This window comes from Leptosomus discolor, chromosome 20, assembly GCF_034619465.1.
Source record: "Leptosomus discolor isolate bLepDis1 chromosome 20, bLepDis1.hap2, whole genome shotgun sequence".
Taxonomy (NCBI): Eukaryota; Metazoa; Chordata; class Aves; order Leptosomiformes; family Leptosomidae; genus Leptosomus; species Leptosomus discolor.
In genome coordinates, this window is record NC_141410.1 from 4197218 (window position 1) to 4218696 (window position 21479).

General features: G+C 48.1%; 1 protein-coding gene across 11 annotated transcripts in view; it reads right to left on the bottom strand.

The window, feature by feature from the left end:
• EIF4G3 (eukaryotic translation initiation factor 4 gamma 3) overlaps nucleotides 1-21479 on the bottom strand; it is a 104861-nt gene that overhangs the window by 6738 nt on the left and 76644 nt on the right. For all 11 annotated transcript variants that reach the window (XM_086476185.1, XM_086476186.1, XM_086476184.1 and 8 more), the window contains 14 exons: nucleotides 19411-19581; nucleotides 18206-18403; nucleotides 17343-17489; nucleotides 16810-17046; nucleotides 14390-14494; nucleotides 12548-12680; nucleotides 11356-11450; nucleotides 9651-9744; nucleotides 9275-9392; nucleotides 7824-8047; nucleotides 6616-6731; nucleotides 4289-4461; nucleotides 1970-2095; nucleotides 1058-1139 (listed from right to left, as the gene is read on the bottom strand). In XM_086476185.1, coding sequence (XP_086332311.1) covers nucleotides 1058-1139; nucleotides 1970-2095; nucleotides 4289-4461; nucleotides 6616-6731; nucleotides 7824-8047; nucleotides 9275-9392; nucleotides 9651-9744; nucleotides 11356-11450; nucleotides 12548-12680; nucleotides 14390-14494; nucleotides 16810-17046; nucleotides 17343-17489; nucleotides 18206-18403; nucleotides 19411-19581 — 2019 coding nt within the window. The remainder of the gene's footprint in view (nucleotides 1-1057; nucleotides 1140-1969; nucleotides 2096-4288; nucleotides 4462-6615; nucleotides 6732-7823; nucleotides 8048-9274; nucleotides 9393-9650; nucleotides 9745-11355; nucleotides 11451-12547; nucleotides 12681-14389; nucleotides 14495-16809; nucleotides 17047-17342; nucleotides 17490-18205; nucleotides 18404-19410; nucleotides 19582-21479) is intronic.

Sequence of the window (21479 nt, forward strand, 5' to 3'; positions counted from 1 at the left end):
AGCGCTGCTGAGAGCAGCCTGGTTTTCCGTTTACAAAGCAGATTACCATCTTAAGTTTGCCACGCAGATCGTTAAGAGCTAATTGTGCACAGTTCCTGCTGTGAGTCATCAGGATCTGAATTACATGACTGATATTGCATTGAAATACCGCGTCCAAGTACTGGCCTGGACGAGACCGAATTAGAAAGCTGTGGCAGAAACAGAAACCCAAGGCTCTGCTTCAACCCCCAGAGTTTTTCTTTCACAGAACAGAGAGAAATAAATGGAAGTCGACTTTCCAAACAAGCGTAAGGCTAAAATAAATAAATAAAAAGGTCACTATTTGCACTGCTAGACTGAAATGCTCCTGGAACATTCAACCTTATTTGAATGCATGCTTTAAAAAAAAAAAAAAAAAAAAGAAAGAAAAAGGCAAGTGAGGGATTTTACAGGGTTGAAAATAGACACTATCCAAAGTGCAGTATTTAGCTGGATTGAAAAAAAACAGAAAGACAAAAAAATGGAGACAGAGTTATAGGGAAACCACCAAACTGTTTGGACACACAACTGTGAAACGTGTAAGAGAGCTCTAGGAGTTACAGGGTGAAAAGGTGTCACTACCCCTAGTGACGGGTGAATCTTAAGACTTGGCAGGTTTAGTCTGGATAAGCACCCAGAAGTCTGAGAGGCCATCTGAAGCTTATCCCAACCCTCAGAACCTCTCCGGTCTGCAAGAACAGCTCTCTCGCAAGATTCCCGGCACTTGCTGCTTCTGGTCAGCCCAGAAATACCTTGAGAATGTCCCTCTTGCAGTATTTCAGCACTCTAGCTTCTGGAAGAAGCCAGGTACAAAGGTACCTACAAAAGGGAAAAGTGATGAGAAAAAAAAAAAAAACAGTTAACTTTTTGGAACCTTGTAAGGGTTGGTTTGAAACTGGGGAGGAAGAGGCGGGTTTCCTAGGTTATCTGGACTGGCTGGCCCATCCCTAAATATCTTCTCGTGGGAAATGTGGAGGCTTCATGCACAAAACTCACTGCATCCAGCTCCTATCTAGGAGTGACAGGCCTGGACACTTACCATTTGTTTGCATAGAAGGTGCAAGATTTCAGCAAGCAAGACGCCGGCTCTTCCCACAGGAAGCAAAGGTTTGCTAAATTCTCTAGAATGAAAGAAAACCAGGTATTTTTCCTTATAATTTGAATTGTCTGAAGACAGTTTTATCCTCCTAAAACAGTGCTCCGAGCCTGGGATGCAAGGCAAGGGGCAGTGATCAAACTGAGGCAGGAAAACATCGAACTTCTGCCAGGGATGAAGGGTTCGCTCCAGCCAGCGCTGCCGATACGCCAGACTTCAGCGACGCAGCGCAGGCGTTTTTGTGGGATGCTGCATTCGGGTAGCAGGACCCTTTTTGGGGAAAAGGCTATTACTGTCTTAATTCACTGCTTTCAGGAAAAGAGAACCATTCCATTGGCTTCTAGTTAATCCCCAAATATATCAGGACATGTACCAAACACAGAAACTCTGGTCCTGGAAGCAGTTTCCAGCCTTGCAGGCAAGGTTTTGTGCCCGTTTAAGGCAATGCCCAGGTGGCAGTTACTACACGCCGAGACATCAAGGCTCCGGCGCGATTCCTCGCTCTCTTCAAACCTCATTCTCACAGCCTCGGTGCGCTCTCAAGCGACTGACTGCACAACACCGGGGTACTTTTCAGCTCAGCTGACGCAACCAGGATTGAAGTAAATTTACGGATAAAACTTTCACCCCTGAACGGTGACCGCGGGCAGCGAGCTGCCTTCCCACCGCAGCTTTCAGCCCGGTGCGAGTCCCGAGCGACGCGCAGCAAGTCTTTTATCAACTCGCACGAGACGCTGAGCCTCTAATGCTGCTCGTCTTTTATCTACTAACGGGAACCACGCTGTGAAAATCCTACGGCGTAGCCCGGCAGACAGCTCAGCTCGACCGACACCGGAAAAGAACAGCGCTGCTTACTGTATGAGTTCTCTCATAGAGATTCCTCCTTCTTTTAACATGGGGGTCACCAACTCAGCTAGGTACAACCAAATATGGGGTATATCTATGGCCATATCGTCCGCCATCTCCAAGGTATCTGAAAAGCTTTAAAAGAAGAAGGAAAAATGTCAAGCGTTACATACAATTTAATTTGAGACTTCGCCTGCAAAGCAAATCTGCATGTTTGAAAATCCTTTGTTCAAAAACAACAAAAAACACCCCCCCCAGAAAAAAAAGGAAAGGCAAGAAAAAAGAAAACCACAAAGGTAACAAAGGAAACTATGCTTTCAGTGCTTCAAAACTGCCAGGAATGATTTTCTCTACACAGTAACGTGGAGAGTACACGTGGTAAAGGCATTGCCTTTGGTAAAACCAGCAGATACATCCAGGAAAGCTCCCTTTACAATAATTCTTACATCCCAGTGACAAATTGCTTGCTAACTAGTAAAAGCTGTAAAATTGAAAAAAAAAAAGCATAAATACAAACCATCTAATAAATGGAGCTGCCTTAAAAACATCCACATGTTTACAGAAGGGGGTTAATAACAACACAAGTCCAAACGTAAGGTAATCAGCAAAATGTCTCTAAATATGTAAAACACCTCAAGAAAAACATTCAGTATGCCAGAGGGAGGTTTCTGTCCCAAACAGAAGACGCGGCAGGATGAATTACAAAATCGCTCCCCAACACTGGGTACAGTTTCCAGAATCACTCAAAACTCTCCTTTCTGCTAAGAGCCTTGTAGGTGGCTTCACTCCCCATGCCTGGTACAAGACCATATTTTTTCTGCCTCTCCTGCCAGTTTTCATCATGGTTCATTTCTCCCTGAAAACCTTGAAAATTCTGGGGTCCACTTTAGTGACCATAAAGACGTATTTTTCTCTTGTGCTTCAAACACAGAAGCCCTCTCCTCCTTTGCTTTGTTCTTTAAGTCTCTGCCACCACGGTTTGTCCAAGTGTTTCTGCCAGAAATTGGTTTCCCTTTGTGTATCCCTCCAGACTTGTGCTGTGACCAGCACTTGTCCCATAACCCCTAATTACAGAGCGATTTGCCTTGCATGAATAAGTCTAGTGGTTTTCCCTGTTCTTCTCATGGGCCCGCTGAACACCACTTGCCCTTTCATCACCTTCGGGAGCTGTTCCGCTTTGCTTACGCCACATTCAGACCGCACTTCCCACTATTTTATCAAGATCCTACTCATTTGGCATCACAACCACTTATCCACACTCCAGGAAACACAGGAACAGCTTGAATCACCATCCATTAGGGAAATGCATCACCTCAAACGAGTCATTGTGACCATCGGCGACCCCGTGGACACAGACAAGAGTTCTCCCCGCAGATACGTATTTTTTTACTGCTGTTCCATAGGGTTTTGAACTCGAGCTGCCTCAACTTTTCCTGTGAACCACTGGACTGCATCACGATGAAATCCACAGCCGGACGCCACCGGAGCGGTCAGCGGTACCGTGACAAGACACGAATCAAATAAAAGCAGCCAGACAGGGCTAACTGCCCAGAAACTCGGGATCCGAAGGCATGATTTCATCTGCCCACTCGCTGGCTGCTCCTCCTGGCTACCCCTGTTTCCATCACCCTGCTCTAAGCCCCAGCGAGGACTGAGTGGTGCCGGGGACCTCTTTGGGAACACGGATCCTTTTACGACTGGACACCAGTTCAAATCCAGAGCTGAGCTGAACCAGCAGCCGAAACTTGGATCTCTCGAGGAAGGCCAAACCTGCCCAATACCGCAGCTGGCACACGTTCTCCTCCTCGGCTCCTCAAGGACATGTCCACTCCCTAAAGTGGAGTTGTCCCAAGAGGTGGCATTGTGGGGGTGAAGCCTGTTTTACCAGTGGAGGGGGTGGCTGTGGTTCCGTGGATGCACAGGACTTTGGGTTACGCAGCTTCCAGGCATTAATGTCACGTGAAGATTTTCTTCCTGCTCTTTTAATCGTATTTAGTGATTTGCCAAAAGGCAAACATTGACAAATGCATCACGAAACAGAAATCTAAACACACACATTTAAACAGACACCTACGTCTTTGCCTAGAAATAAATACTTATATAAATACGAAAATATTCATATTCACTAAAGCATTTTAAATACTTTAAAATATATTACAATAATTATGTTACTTATAAATACACCCAGGTGAAAATACTCCTTTCAAAATGGGTGAGTGGAGAAGGCAGGATACCAAAGCAAGGTGGGAAATCATTCCTCTCCAACACAGCGTTCATTTGCAACGAACGCTGAAGAAAAGTATCCGTTTCTAGGCGCAGAATACAAACCCCTTGAAGAAATCCTGCTTGCTCAGCTTTCCCGACTGCACCAACTGATGTAATAACTGGCCCATGTGATCCCGGGTGATCTGGCTCCTCTCGAGCGTCGACTCCACTCCCACTCGCACGAAAACAGGCAGCAGACTCTGGGCGCTCAGCTCCTCCACGCACTGCATTGCTTCCTGTTCGAACGACACAGGATCATTTGCCTGAACTGAACACACCAAAAAACGGGGCGGAAGAATGTTTTCTACGATAACACAGATTTGGGTTTTTTTGGAAATGAGTATTTAGGGAAGCTGCCAAGCAAAGGTGCTGAACTAGGCTGTGGAACCTCATCACAACCCACCACTGAGATGGCAACTGAATAATAATACTAATCAAAAAAAAAAAAAAAGAATGAAAAAAAGAGAGAGATGAGAATTTGTACCATGCAGGCAACAATTTTTTAATACACAATCAGGCTCAGGGTAGAGTTTGGCTGCGCAGTGAAAGGACAGGAATTGTCTCCTGGATGCCACCAAAACGCCTATTCTTTCATCAAATCTCAAGCCAAGTCAGAAGGAGGACACCAGGTTAGATTCATTACTGATCTGGTCTGGCGCAGAAACGCCTGTGTCACAAACTCACGTCACATAAAGAAGCAGAAAATACGTGGGGAGCATTTCGAGGAAAATCTCCCCTTTCTAAAGCTCTTGCTTTCTGCCATGTGCATTTTGTAACCAGAGCAAATAAAACCCTTAAATAGAGACTTTCAGAGGAGCGATCAATGTCACACTTCAAAAATCTCCACTGTCATCAGCAAAGATCTTCCGCCGACCTTCTAGGCTCAGCCGAACGGCTCTCAGCGGGCTTCCTGCCTGAAGACATCTGCTCTTTGTCTCAGGTTGTGCCTCCAGTTACCAAGAACTGGCAGCCCCAGATGCACTCCTGCGAGCCCCGAACAGCTTTTTTCAGCAGGTCACAACCCTGGCGGTCCCAGGCCGCACGCTCAGGTCAGAGCTCTTCCGTCAGACGGGCCCGACGGAGCCCCGTGTCTCCAGGACAGAGGGGCGAACGTGCCGCTGGCCGCCCCTGCTGTCACTGGCCGCTGACAGACAGCTCAGCAGTTTTAATTTACAGTCAGGTTAAATGCTGAAGACTAAACTCAGGAGAAAAGGCTGTTCCTCTGCCACATACCACGTTAACGCGCCCGTCTGCGTTACCAGCTGCATTAGCCAGAAGCGTTGCTGCATCTGAAGAGCACTGAGAATCCACAATTATCAAGTAACCCCCAACGCAAACGCGCTGCCTCAACCCGATGCACTTTATTTAACCAGAGGTGCACTTGTCGAACACAGTTCAACTCTGCTTCCAGCCAGCCAGAAAAAAAGGTCACTGTACTCGCAAGCAGAGAAGCTGAAGCAGCCCTTGGCCCCCCACCTCCGGGGCTTAGACTCTGAAGTCTATCGCCAAAAGAAAAAGGACCGGAGGCTCCTTTGCCAGCCAGCCCCGCCGTCCCCGACTCCTCCTGCTGGGACCCGCCAGGCCAGCAAACTGGGGGACACTGTGAATCAAAGGCTATTTTTTTTTTTTTCCCTCCAAACCAGGATTTAATAATTTCTCCTCATAACTAGATGTGAACCCAAAACAATCCATCGTAAGAATATTCCTCCTTCTGATTTTAATTGGAAGCCTGATGAAGTGCAGGCAGCAGCTCTGCTTTTAGGGTGCCGAGCTCAGAAATCCCTAGAGTTGCCATTTCAAACTAGGCAGGTTTTTAATATTTATTTCAGCAAAAGATCAAACCAATCAGCTTTGCAGCGAATGTAACAAGTCTTGCAAACTCCCCGGACAAGCTAACAATCCATTTACAAGGGAAACAAAATTTCAACCTTTAACTAGGAAGTGATGACAGCTGCTCGGTAATTTCCAATGTTTATTAAAAATACTCTGGAGTGGTTTGTTCAATATTTATTATTGCTTTATCTGCCTCCAGATCAGAACAGCACATGCTTTGATAACTGAATGAAAACCTCCGTTTATTTTCCCACTAGCTTTTCTGCTTCCAAAATTGCCGTTATTATGGAGCTGCTCAGCGATTCATGACAGATACACATACATCTTCCTACTTAAAACACACAAGCTGGGCTATTTTTCCTATTACTAGCAGGGCAGAAAGCAAGTTTGGGAGACAACTGTCCTGAAAATGCTCGAGGAGCTGCTGGTGCCTGAATTTTGACAGGTTCCTGTCACCTCTGTGCGAGCTGAGTGCTTACAAGGCTGCTGTCCCTGGAGAGAAAACATAGCAGAAAGGTCTGTGGGACTTGAGTAAGTGAGGTTTTAATCTTGCTCACCTTAAAATCATTAATATGCAAGAACTCATCAATGATAGATTTGCATTTTCTCTCTATTTCCTCTTCTGATAGCGAAGGCTTTTCTTGTGCTGGAGCTGGGGGAGCTTCTGGCTTGGCTGGTAGAAGACAAAAAAAAATTAAAAAAAAATCACATTTGGAAACAGAAAGTCCCCGGAGCAGGGTGTGTCCCTGCCCCATCATCGGGCACAGGTCACCTCTTTCTTGGCCACATTTCCCCCCGTATGAACCCCCAGTATTTCTGTAAACCACCCTTCTCGTAGAAACACAGTTGTCCGTGCCACAGGACGCACCACCTTCATAGCACTCGATCAACATGAGATCATCAGACTCGGAGCTGTCACAGCATGCTGCACATTTAGAACACGCTGACTGCGATGGGCAGCAACCCAAAGCCCTCTCCTGATCACATCCCCAGAACCTCGGTCCCCATGAAGCCCTTTACAAATTCCCAAACCTTCAGGACGAGCGCGTGCTGTGCCCTGGCAGCCGAGGCGCATTCCTCGCTGCGGAGTTCCTCGGTGTTGCCCAGGGATGGAGCAAAACACTGCGCTTATCGCAAAGGTTCCGTCCACGGGGAACGTCGCCCTAAGTGTCCTCCGTATCTTCTCGCTAACAAATCAGCTCAAGCTGGCAGGAGCACACAGCGGGAGCTGCAGCACTGACGAGGTGACAAGCCACCCCCGTGGGCGCGAACACCACCCTGCACCAAGACCTGCTCGGAAGGAGGGCTGGCCACCACACAGCACACCATCTGTCCCAGACCCAAATCACTGCTCTGACCCTAGGAAATGTTTGGAAAGGGTAGATGGGGCTTCAGTGGGCACTGAATAACCAGTTCTGCAGAGCTGACATGGATTTTGGGGACTTTGAGGCCAGGAGCAACAGCGACAGGGTACAAGCATGCAAGACAACACCGTGGAGTGGCGTTTTGCTGGTATCTGCAGCCTTTCAACTCGGATGAATCCTAAGGAGAAGCTGGTGAGAGGAGGCGACGCCAAGGCTGGATGAATCAGTTGTGTGACAAACCTTTGGGAGGCAGAGCACAGCTCTCGCAGCTCGACAATGCGTCACCGCGGGCCAAATATTCACACCGCTGCACAGAAATCTGTCACTTTTTCCGATAGATTTTTCCCTTAGGCCTTTTCACACATTCAGCAAGATTCCCTGAGCAAGGAAGAGCTGCTTACCAGATTCCTTGGCTTTGTTCCTCTCCGCCTCTGTGCTGTTTCTGTCCATCTCCATGCCGCCTGTTAACTGCTTCACCGTCTCCAGCATCTCTCTCCGCTGCTCCTCTTGTGCCTGGTTATCGAGCAGCAGCTCTTTACTGCTGCTGCCCCGTAGGAAGGTGTTGGGACGGGAGAGGGAAGGTGGGAGAGGTTTGTCGTTCTTCTCCCTGCCCGTGCTCCCGCGACTGCGGAATAAACACACACGCGTTTAAAGGTTATGGTATGAGTAACCCCTGCTCGTGGCGCTGGTAACGTGAGAAAAGATACTGCAGAGCTTTATAGGAACTGCAGGAAAACCCCCCCAACCCAAATCCAGCAGGACTGTTGTCTGGACTGGTTACAGCTGTAGTCACACAGAATATAACCCAAATTAAGGCAAGTCTTGGAGACGTACGAATAGCCACAGAGAGGACAGGCAGAGCCAGTGCTTTGCGGAGAACACATGGAAAGGCAACAAAGCCCTTACAGCACCCCTTCTTTATGCAGAATGGTGGGGTTTACAATATAAAGGCACTGTTTTCCTGGGAAATGGTGCGAGCAGTACATTTTTTACCCATTTATTGAAAAATAGCTTCCGAACGGCAAACAGCAACAGGTGACAAGGATCTGTCCTATTAATTACTGTGTTAATGAGTAAGACGGGCAAAACGATACCAGACTGGAATCATTCCCAGGTAAGCCAGAGTTTTAGGTGGGAAAACATCAGAAGGACAAACCCCAGAAAGCAGCTCGTGTGCACTGGAAGGAAGAACCAGTGACTTTTGAAATGAACTGTACATTCATAAACCGTGTCTAGAGGCAATAAATTATTGAGGGTTAATACATGTTTCATGCTACAAGCTGGAGCGGCTGTAGCCCTGATGGAAGTCGGGGTGCGAGAGCACTGCGCGGCCTTACGGACGCATCGTGGGATGCGGAGCCGTGGGCAGGCTTGGTCACACCTAACGGGAAGGGTCAGGCACAGCCAGAGAGTTCCAAGTGCCCTGCTAAATTTCTGCAGGGTTTTAGCCGAGTTTTTCCGTATAAATAAACGTACTGACCTGGCTGAATCCACAACCATTGAACCCAACCCGCACACCTATTTATTACCACATTTCATCCAAAGAGTTTTTAACCTGTTACAAACTACTAACAAATGTATCCTTTAGATAAAGGGCGACTGCAAAGTGGAAACGAAAACATTCACTGTAACGGCTTTAAAAATTAATACCACCTGCCTCCCCTCTGATATTATAAAAGATGCATGTGTTTTAAGTTAGCTCAAAGTACACGGCGTGGGAGGAAAGACCCAGCCATTCCTGGAAACTCACTGAAATTCTCTTTTTTTCTGTGTGCTGGTAACGAGAGCAGCAAGTGACCAGCGCAGGCGCACAGACAGCAGAAGGGCAAGTCACCGTCGGACCAAAGCTTACCTAGTTAAGGCCCTGCGAGAATCTAATTCTGAAGATGCGGATGAGGCAGATACGGATGAGACTGGAGGCTGCAGTGCAGAAAATCTGTTCAAACTAGTGGCACTTGGTCGTAAGGAGTCTGGGAGGTTGTAAAGACAACACAGAGAAGAGCGACAACGAGGTCAGCAGCCGCTGACACCTCGGCACCACAAAACCATTTAAGCAATAGCTGTTTTCAAAGGGATGGGGAGAGAACTGAAAGGAAAAGGCTGGTCCTGCCCCGCCTTAACCCCGCTTGCCAGGCAGTCACACACCGAGCTGAGCGTTCCCACCCAAATCCGCTCTTGGCAAGGACAGCTGGCAGCAAAGCAGAGGGTGAGGACCTGTCCTGACTTACCCATCTCGCTTGCCTTTGCTCCACCACTGCTGCCCTTTCCCCAGCTGCCCAACTGGGCTTTAGGCACAAGCTGAATCTTCTCATCTATTGTGGGCTGCAAAACACAGCAAGACGTATCGTTACAAGAGCGAATCGTTACCTCTTAATTCTAAACGGGGTATTTTTTGGCAACAATCCTGTGTTGTGAATACCAAAACGCACTTTAACACATTTTTGGAAGACAGAGCCAGACACAGAGGATGCATCATAAACAGTGTCTCCCAAAGCGTCGGTGAAACAAGTCCACAACGACCAGGAGCTTCCTTTTATTGGGAACCCTGAGGCTGAGTAGGGAGGAAAAAGCACAGTGTATCGTACTTGAAAGATGTTCAGTTTGTTTGTGATGAGTCAAACAGTTTTGCCGTCTGCTCCACCTACCAGTCACGGCTCTGGGGGGAATCCACACGGTAATGAACAGAATTTCAGAGGGCAAAGAATGACAATAGGCTGCAGAACTTGGAGGGAAAAAGCAGTGTCTGACAAGAAAAGAACATTGATTTTACAATGCTCCGTAGGTGAATTTATTGACAAGGAGGTTGTGACCCCGCAGATCTCTTTGTATGAGCTCCTCTCTCCACCCAACCACGCCGCTGTGGTGGAGCTGGCTCTGACTGTACTGTCTGTGCACTAAACGGAGTAGAAGGACTTTTCCCAGATGAGCTGTAAGCCCAGACAAAAGCAGGCTGAATCCCTCCTCCTAATTAAGCTTTGGAGTCTGTTTTATGACTTTCACAAGGAACAAACTGAGTTTGATCTGCAGAAGGGCTACAGTCTGCCCAGGTTCTGCTTTACAGCTCTCCGAGCATCCAGGCACTGAGAGTAAAATTCAGGGAGCGTGACATTGATTGGGACAAGGGAATGCCTAGGAATCGCCCTGATTTATGTGAAAGATGGAGTTCTTGGTGAGAAATCCCAAAGCTGTTCTGAAGATTGTTAAAAAGGGAGAGATCTCCAAGCCTGCCTAACCTGCAGCCTGAAATAAATGTCCCAAAATCACCGCTTTAATGGTAAAATAACAGATGCTCATCGGGAGGGGTGTGTGTGAAAGTTCATTACACACTGAGGGATGCAACTGCCCCGCACAGGAGTCCAGAAACACTGTAGAAGTGGACACAGCTCTTCTCGTCCTACTTGAACCTTTCAAGCCCGGAGCACTGCCATCTGTGACACGTCAGGGACGTTTTGTTTTCAAACTGAACGTGGCATCGTCGTTCCACTAAGCAGCAGTGTCAGAAAGGGGTCCTGAGGACTTGAGGCAGCAAAGGATTTCTATCAGAGAGGTGTTTGAGGCCCCTTCTGCAATAGCCACGTGCTGTGCTGCATCACCACCGCACGCCATACCCCCCACCCACGGTCTCTTTTCATCATTTAATAAAATGCAGTTTTTCCAAATCAGAGAACTTCTGGGTCACTAAAAGGACACTACGAACCTGAGAAAAAGTGCCTGCATACTCCTTTCCCTCGGACAAACAAAACAGGAGCGTTCAGAAGACAACAGTCTTCCTTCGTGCTTTATTTACGGCACAGTATTCATTGCAGGGATTTAAAATGTCCCCCAAACCAAGTGTTGACCTGTAAACACCGCAACGGTCTTTCCTAGGCAGAGACAATAAGGTAAGACCTCGGCATTTTTGTTGCTCTGAACGAGCCCTGTGCTGGCACCTACCTTGGTGATTTTAAGGAACTTGGTGGGGTCCAGCACTCTGCTGTTCTTTGCCCCCTGCACAGTGTTCCAACCGCCTTCATCGACCCGCTGGACACCTGCCAGACGACAAACACAACCGCCCTTAGCTCATCCCCGCTGCTCCCCTGGGAGGACGCAGACGCTCGTCTCCAAGTTCAACAGGAGGAGGGAAAGAAGATGGCACGTTTCTGCTAAGCCTCAGCACAATTCTGGGTAGAAATCACGTCTTTGGGAGTGTTTCTTCAGATTCAGATGACATAACTAGCTCGCCTGACTTCATTATTTTAAAATAACCTTGACATAAAAGGTGTCACTATTTTCAGGGGCTGGTTTTGGTAAGTGATTCTTCCCGGTGACATTTCTCAGCGCACGTTCTTGTGATCTGGATACAGCTGCTCACAAAAGGAGCAGACGACGTGCCTTCGCTACCCCAGAGCCGCACTCGTGGCAGGTTTCAGCAGGGCTAGGCTAGTCCAGACACAGAACCATTCAGGCAGCCCCAAGTTCCTCACCTTCTCCCGATGTCACTTTTTAGGATAATTAAACCAAAGCCTACGTGTATTTTCTTTACGTCCTGTTTTCACGGCATTTTCACTTGACAATCCTTAGTATTAAGGAATCCCACAGATGACTTTCTCCTCACCCTGCTCTTTCCCAGTCCCTCCGAATTCATCTTCAGGTAGTGCCAGCCCCAAGGGCTGGTAGCAATTTAAGGTGATGCCAAGACGCTTTCTCACGCCGAGTTAACACCTCACAACTTTAACAGCCAAAGACAACATGGTTACTCTTGAAATTAGATGCTATTCTCTCGAAATTAGATTCTGCTGTATGCAAGAATGGATGGCAAATCTGACTCCTACGTAGGAACTTGTTAGAACAGATTTCTGGCAGCCTGTCACAAAATCAAATGTGGTTTGCATGAACGCGAAACTTCAGCACTATTGGCCTGCGATTGTTTACTTTTACCCAAGGGATTTGCCTCCGAAAAATCCACACAGCCAATCCACAGCAAGTCTGTTCCTTCTCCAGCCTCAGCCACCATCAGGCCCCAATTCCTTTTGTTCATTACACTTTGGAAAAACCCCAGATTTTTTTTTCTTTTATGTGGGATTCCCTCTATGGCCACTGGATGTGAAAGGAGTGAACCGAGCAGCCAGCTTGGCTTTTACTTTACCCGGTCTCCTCTTCTCTTTGGTCATGAGTTGTTGGACCTTCCTCTGTTCCTCTTGCTCTTCAATCTTGGCTTCTTTATGAATCTGCTCGATGGTCTTCGGGCCCTGGTCTGCTCTCCGTGACACCCAGTTGCACTAGGAAAGAACCAAACACGTGCTCAGAGATATCTCCAGGACAGTGCTGTAAATGGGGTATTTTGAACACCGCCAACGAGGCCTGATCCTCCCACCCTTGTAACGTGTCAGAGGGGCTGCTCCCCGAGAGACCCGGGAAGATTTTGTGGTGCCGGGTCATGTTGTGGACACGGTTATGCCAGCACCACTCTGGCATATAAACTCTGGTATAAGTTTTGGTGGAGAATGGAGGCTGCAGTGAAGACCTGACTTTGGAGAGGCATGACTGAATTCAAGACGTTTTAACATCCAGCATCCCGCACCTTCCCAGCTTTCCAGTCTTTCTAGGTTCAGAGGAAAGAGAAGAACTAGAGGGAGGCTGCTGTCACCCTCTATCTGTTTATTACTGACCCTGTCCGTTGGAGCCCTTCCTCCAAGCTTGATGAAAAAAAATGAAACCCTCAAAACAAAGAAGCAAGAAGCGACTGCATTTTATCTGGAAATGGTGCTTTGCCACTCCAGGGATCGTGATGGCTGAGACAGGAATCCTGCAGAGAGGGGTGGAACTGTCTCTCCACAAAACACTTCCACTGCTTGATGTGTCCATTCAGCTGTACACTGCACAGACCCATCTACCCCCAGAGCAACCAGACTGTCTCTGGATCTTGCTGCAACCTCATTACAACTTTGGGGGCAACTATCTCTGCGTCCCCTGCAGTCAAAACAGTGACTTCAGCCCCCACAAAACCCCAAACCAGCTTCACACCAGCTGTGTGAGGTATGAGTAAGACCCGCTCAGGACTTTGGTTGAGTGCTGTCTCGCGGCTAAAGCCACGCTGCTCTCAGCACCCACCCGGGTGAAGTTACAGGTGCTGGAGAACCTTTGTGCAAGCTGCAGGCCCGCCTGCGGGGCAGAGACACCCTCCACTGGATGAGACTCCAGCTTTAATGCCTTGGCTACGTGCAACACCATTGCCTCACGATGACACGGGCAGGGCCCTGTCTGCACCGTGCGTGCACTTCTCTACACCAGGTTATTAATTTTTGGAGCTTAGTGTGGACCCACCACCATCACATTCTGACGGAGCGCAGACTCCGTTTGCTTTTGTCTGCACAATATGGCCAGTCAACAACCAGCAGACGCCTGGTTGTGCTGCCAACACAGGCCCATCTTTTGACGAGATCCACGCTGCCGCAAAAAAGAGCCCTCACCGTTTTTACAGCCACGCTAACCGATCCCCCTCACTTGTGGGGTACGTGTCTCCGAGCGCTCCGGTCCCACCAGCACCACTAAGTGCCGGTAGGGAACAGTTACACCCAGAGTGCAGGGAAAAGAAGAGAGCAGAGCAGTGTGACTGACACAGGCAAGCACAGGGGATGCTGTGGGGGAAAAAACACCCAGAACCTCTCTTGTGAAAGAGCTCCGGCGTGTTTGCTGCGATGGGGCTGGACTAGCGGCACGAGAAGCCAGGGTGGGCTTGTGTCTAATGTCAAGCAGAACAAATCCCCCCGCCCCCGACACAAGCAGTTTGTCTGTCTAACAACCTCAGCCTTCATTAAGGCAAAACGAGAGATTTCTTGTCTTTAAACAGCCAGGCTTTTGGGATAAGGGGTGCAGATCTCCCCCTAACACCCCACTTCTGCTGTAAATCCCTGCTCTTGCATAAGTGCTCTTCCAGCCCGGACACGAACGGGATCATGCTCTTGTACTTACTCGAGTTGGTACCTACCAGCCTTAAGTCTATTACATCCTGAAGCATGAACCGAATCCTTGAAGATGTTTTCCTCTCTTTCACAATCTTCTCCATCTGATTAAAGTATTGGTCCATGCGAGGCTACACAAGAGAAACATCATCATCATCAACGTGTCTTGGAAGAAAATGAAAATACCCCCTCGTGGGGGGAGTCAGTGGGTTCTGCGTTCCCGCACTTCCGTGCCAGAAACACATCTGGGGACCCAGAGCTGCTCTCTGGAGAAGTGAGTGTTGGGTCTCCTACGCTCCCCCAGGCTGCACTTGAGCGTGCACAGGGCAGGCTTGAGTGTGCAGGACACGAGGCACAAATCTGCAGGAGCCTCCTTGTTTAGCACACGCTTTCTCTGCCTTTTTAATTACTCAAATAATCTACATGTACAGAATAAACTTGCCATCCATTAAAAAAAAAAAAGAAAAAAAAAATCAATGTGGTTTTTTTTCACAGGAGAGCTAAGCTGGCCGACTGGCTAGCTGCCAGCGAAGAGGGGAGTCCTGCTCCACCTCCGAGCTCCTCCTCCTCCTATCAGCGTGCGTGCTCACCTCAGCCCAGGAAAAACTGGCTCAGGAAACTAAACGGGCATCAGACTAACCCTGCACACATCATTTCGATGCTTCACCTCCCTGAACTGCCTCAGCCGGGGTCAGGCAAGAGAAGCCGGGGCAGAAGCACCGCTTCTCTCAGCAAGCAGCTGTTTAACGGCTTGGCTGTAGTGTGAAATCCCACAAGCTCCTTTTCATCCCAACCGTCGTGACGTGATGGAATCCAAACCAGTTTGCCCTGAGACATGAAATGGTATCATTAGAGAAGCCTCCAGTAGGTCTCAACTTGACTCGTCAGGCTCCAAGAAGCCCCGAAGTGAGGGCTCTGGTTGTTCTAAACTAGAAGTTTCAGGGTAGTTTTTATAAAATGTTTCCCTCTCCCCTCACGAAAAATTAGCTAAACTCTTAAACAAACAAGAAAAATCCTATTAAAACTTGGTTCTGGCCTTGCCTTGGAAAGTTTCAGCTCCGAGAGCAAATGTTTCCCAAGTTAGGAACAACGGGGAAAATATTTGAAATGGCCTTTGTCCAGAAGCTTTAATTATAACTATCACTAACACTTCAGCTTCAATAAAAACACATAATAAAAAGTCTACCCCACTAATAGAAAATAAATAAAGGATTCTCACGCAATCTTGATAGAAACAACAAATCACAAAGACAGGACGTGGGCAGCTTCTCACAATGGGTAACACGACATCGGCAAGCACTTCCCCGCTGCCTGCACGCTCCGTGCTACGCAGTGCCACAGCTCGAGGTTGCAGACCTGGCCAGTGCACCAAAATACTGGCTTTTACAGCATTTCCGTGCTCGTGAAGACCAAAACAGCATCCAAGACTCATCCAGCATGACCTCAGCTACTGCTTAGAAGTTTCTGCAGCTGTTTTCTTCCCAAATCATGGGAAAAAATTTAATTCCCACTTCTGACACTTTCAAACCTCCCTCAATAACGCACACGCTGTTGTGTTAACAGCGTAGGGCGTTTCGCCTGGGCGATTAGTGGTAAACGAGGCTGGTTTGGCCAACGTCCTGCAAAACAGTTTGGAAATCTTCCCCATAAGGATCAGGATTGATCCGCCATGATCCCTGCAATCCAGCGCACTGTAAGGGAACTCCCTTCCCTGAGCAGCTGCAAACAATTAGCTCCATTTGGTTCCAGAGCCGAGTTCGACCGATTTCTGGCAAAACCCTCCAATGCTTTTTCATCCCAAGCCTGGCTTTGGCGAAGGAGAAGCAGATTGTCAGTGCCAAGAGCAGCTCATCGAGTGCGTAATGCTCCGTCCTGCATGTCCGTTTGTTGGGAAGTCGGGAGGAGGATGCTGGAGCGCTGCAGTTGCAAAACAGCTGCTTCATCCCAGCGTAGCTGGAGATGACGATGGCCCAAAAGAAATGAATCCACCAAGGTTCAGGTAGGGGGTTAGGCCAGATAATGAGGGTTTTTTTAGATTTTACCCCCACAATACATTCAGTGGTAGATTTCGTAGGTAATATAAACCTTCAACAGTACAGAAACAACTCTAAATATTAATGTTTTGGAAACTACAAGGTAAGAAGTAGTTCTACTTGGAAAAAGCAAGTGCTGAGCATTTCTACACTGTGTGCTTGGATGAAATATTTGGAAACAAGCAGCAACTGGAGAACGCTGTTGAAAATGACACAGACTCTATTAGAAAGGGGCAGAGTGGAGGGAGCGAGGCCAGGCCATGATGAAACATCCGCAGCAGAGCGGATGATTCCCTCATACCGTACAGAAATGCCTGAAGAAAAAAAATAAATCCTCAAAATAAAACCACCCCACACCCATTTTTCCATCCCTGCCCCGCCAGCCTCGTCTCTCACTCCCGGTCCTGCCCTACCTTTGCTTTCTCAAAGTCCAGGTCCTTGCCAATGGTAGTTAGCAGGCGGCAAAGGCACTCAAGGGACTCCTCATCATGGTTTTTCAGCAGTTTTACCACGCAGTCATGCATGATAGCCTCCGTCAGCATTTTCAGTTTGAAAAGCTCGCCAATGAATTTTATATTCCCAATGGATCTCCGCCGGGCTTTGTCCTTGGCCTCTTCCAGCTCGTCATGGAGCCGCGTCTTCTCCTCTGGCTGCAAAACAGACAAACAGCTCTAAAAAGCCATGTTCACAGAGCACAGAACTCTTCAAAAGATGCAGGTTTACGTTTATAGTTGCTGTTGTCCCCATTTACTCTTTTTTCTCCTAAAAACCAAAACCAGGCTGGCATAAACCCACTAATCAAGGCAAATTTTTTTTATTACACTCAGCCACAGTGACAGAACGAAACTCCCAACTCCAAAATTCCCCCCGAATTGACTGCCATCTTCAAAAGGGTTCATTTTCAGAGGGAGCTCTGAGAATTTATGGGGAAAAAAATACCACTTACAGTGGTAGCAGCTTCAAGTTCTTTCTGCTTCTTTTCAAAGACGTCGTCGTCAGCCTTGTCCTTTTCAAACTCCTTCTGGCACCGATTTAACAGCAACTTGCGGAAATTGACTGTGCTCCCAGGTTTGTCTGCCATGGGCACTTTCAGCTGCAGGAGAAGGAAGAAAAAACCTCAGCAGAAATATGGCTAAACTCCACATAGGAGCGAGGTTTCCGACAAGCCACCCGTGACATTTTATTATGCACTTCATATTCAGCGACACGAGTCTGCCAGGCTACGGCAGTTAAGCCTCACGTCATGATTTCCAGCGGAGTTTTACACTCCGTACGTCAAGCTGCACTCCAAACTCACGTCCCCTCTGCCCAGAGACAGATCACCTTTCCATCCACAGGATCCTTCAAAAAGACACTGTGCTTAAAACCACTCTTGTTAAGTGCTGAAGACTCTGGAGCCGTGCTCCTTCATTGCGTGTCTGGAAGGATTGGGGAGGGAGAAGGGGGTTATTTTGTCCCAAATTCACCATCTGAAAACTCGCTGCCTGAAGCATGGCTTGGCACCTTGGGCTGCCCTTTGAAACGAGAGAGAAATTGGACTTTCCAAACGTGACTCATTGCACCTCGTGACCAGGCAGAGCCAAGTGTCCAAACAACAGAGCTCTCCAGGCAAAGCCCTCTGCCTGCAGGCACGGCCAAGGAATGCAGAAGAAGAAATCCTTCGTGCAAATGATTTTTATTTACAGTCAGAAACCAACGTTTAACCCTGCTCTTGCCACACTGATATTACTGCCAACCAGTTCATGGGGCCAACGTGCAGAGCATTCATCCGTGCAGAGGAATTTCCCACTTGACTTTGGCAGCTCTTACCGTCACGAGACATCGGCACATGTTGGCATACGCCACCGAGAAGCTCGGTTCATCGATAGCCTTCTCGAAGACCAGGTCGATGACTCCTTTCAGTCTCTCTTCTGTATCTACCGTCAGGTCTGTCACTTGCTTCATCAGCTGATTGAACATCTGGGGCGTCAGCTTGTTCAAGATGCTTCGTACCTTGCGGAACAGCTCCTAAAGAGCAGAAAAACTCTAAGTTTAAGCACAAACCGAACACGTGGCTTTCAGGAACGAGCTAGGACGTGCTTTAAAGGCGAACAGAGAAGATGTCCTACAGGAACTTCTAGGAAGTTGAGTGACACCCAGACGCACATTTGTGCACAGTCCAGCTCCAGTCCTAACTCAGCTACCGGCTACCAAAGACCAAGGCAGGAGTTTTGGAAACGCCCAAGTACTTTTTTCAAGTGACAGAGGCACAAAGCCCCTGCTGTCACCCCACTGAAATATTCTTCCTGATATCAATTTAGCCATGAGATATATATTAACGGGGAGCAGCTGCCTTCTCCCTCAATTAGAGGTAATCAACTTCTCCTCTATTTAAGGCACTTTCTTTTTTTTTTTCCCTATCCAGAATGATAATTAGGTCAACAACGCTGCCATTAGCCCCGAGAACAGAATTCCAGTGTCCTTCAAGACTATCTCAACTTATCCTACAAATTACAAGTTTGACCATCAGGCAAATACCTCCGCCCCAAGTGGCTGCCCCACAGAGAGGAGGGGGAGAAAGACACAGAGAAAGCCTCAGAGACAGCACTGTTGGGCTGGGCAGGACAAACTGAGGGCACTTTACAGGGGAACCAGTGTCTTGCTGAGGTTCAGGGCAGAAATGTAGTCTAAATGGGGATGAAAAGCAAGTTCTTTGCTGGAAGTTTGAGGTTGTTTGCTTTAGAAGGGAGACCGAAATACTCTAGTAAAATAGCAATAGAAAAACAATCCTGGAAGAGAGGTAGTAGGTTGTCTGGTGTTCCCCATTTAGACTCGCTTAACATACAGGATTGCCATTTAAACTCCAGGTCAGGAATAAACACATTTTTTTAAAAAAAAAAGCAAGGTGGGGAAAGCTGCGATTCCAACTGGAATTCATTACCCTTTTTTACTGCCTTACACAACAGCAAAGGCAAATTACCATCCTCCTCCTGTTTCAGACTGCTGCGCTCAGAAGCACTTGCTAATGCTCTCACCTGGGTTTTGACATTTTCCGGGTCCTCGGTTTGGTTTTCTCTCTTCAGGCTCGGCTTCCAGGCGTTCTCTGCCTTCTTCAGGTGGACATCCTCCTTTACACACACAGTGATGATCTTCCTGGGCTCTCTCCTCTGGCCTGGCTGAGATCTCCTCGGTCCAACATTCAACAACTAGGACAAAAACATTCCTTGTTATATCCCCTTTTAAACTCGCACCTCGATAAAACACTCCAGGGCGCACGCCAACACCCGCTGACGGCAACGCCGGCACTCAGCACCTCCTCCTAGGACTTTGAGGACTCCCTCTGACCCCACACACCGGTCTGGGTTGGTCAGAGGGAACATGAAGACACCCAAACACGCTCCTCTTGGGCAGCTCTTCCCAAAACAGATACGGGATGAGCACTGCCTACACGCATCGGCGATGCTCCGGACGCTGCTGAAGCGCTGCAGAACTGAGCCCAACTGACCAAAACGGCCTCTTGAAAGCCAGAAACTGCGTAACTGAGACATGACAGCAAAGGGCTATTTAAGGATTAAGTCCTTACAGACGTATTTCAAACGTGCCGTCCCAAGCAACTAGATAATGATAGATTAGCAGCTCTGCCAAAACTGTTAAGTTTTACTGGAGATTGCTTCAAACAGAGCCATTTTGAGACAGGAATTACATAAACCACACTGAGCATCAGTGCAGCTCCTGCATTGTAGAAGTACGGATCCTAACAGATATGGGTCAAACTCTTTGTAGTTTCACAGAAGAAAGGGAAACACGGTACTTTGAAACAGCATCAAGCGCGCCTCTGCAATTCTGTAGAACGTGATGCTCCTCCCAGTTAAATAAGGTATGAAAACTGCCAAAACTGGGGCGTTTTTCATCAGCTGTACAAGTGACAGGGCACAAGACACTCCCAAACTCCCTCTTCGTCATCTGGGAGCTTCAGACTGGGGACTAAAGGTACCAAATGTTGTCAGGAGGTTACTCTTCCCCTGAGCGCATTCATATTTCTGAACTCATTTATTAGAAACGTCCAACCTCAATGCAAAAATTAGCGGAGCAACAAAACTCCATTATCAAACCCTGATACTTTCCACAGAAGTGATTAATCTCTTCAGTAGGCAGCAGGCAACCTCCACATGAAAGATGGGCCATTTAAAACATTTCTTTGTTCAGCAAAGGGATTCGATGAGCATCAGAAGCAAAACCATCTCGGGTATTCGAACAGCTTCACTGAATACAGGAGGAAAGTGCTCTTAGTTGGTGACTCTTATGTCACGTACCAGCCCCAAACCTGGTTTTGCACTATTAAAAACCAAAATCCTCCTTAAAGGCAGGAGCTTGTAACTGCAATTTGAACTCTTTGGCTTTGAGGATGTAAATATGGGCTGCTGATGAAAGCAAAGAAACATAATCCCCGCCACTGCTGGAGTTCTCGTTTGGGCTTCGTTATGGGATAACAGCCGCAGAGTAAGATGTTGTCAAAAGACAACGACCTCATGCTGTGCCGGGCTTCGTTCGCAGAGGCGACGCACGGCAGAGGGCTGTGTGGTGCAGCGTGCCAGCGAGCTGCCCCACCACTGAGGAAGACCTGCGTTCAGATCCCACCGGCACGCACAGAAATGACCCACCAGAGCAGTCAAACGTTTTTGGGCGCAAGCCGTAACTGTAACGCAACTGCGCGCATCAACGGCTCCCGAGAAATCAGCAGAGGAACGAGACAGCAAGAACGGGGAGCCTTCACGATGCTTTCGTGTGTTAGACACGTTCCTACAACAGTAGTCAATCCCTCCCTACGACCCCTCTCTCTGCTACCGAGCCCTTGATCAACACCAGTATGACCAGCAGCAAAATCTGCCTCGCAGTCCTGCGCCGAGACATCCGCCTCTGGTTTTACGCAATTTCACACCATTGCACTGCCCAGGTTCTAACCACGCTGCACAGGTACGGCTGTGGGAAGAAGAAACTTCCCTCCAGCTGAAAAACCAGACAATAACGCAACAGAAAACCGACGGGTTTCAGCCGCACGCACTAGACCTCATCCCACACCTCCTTGCTCACGGAAATCTCGGTA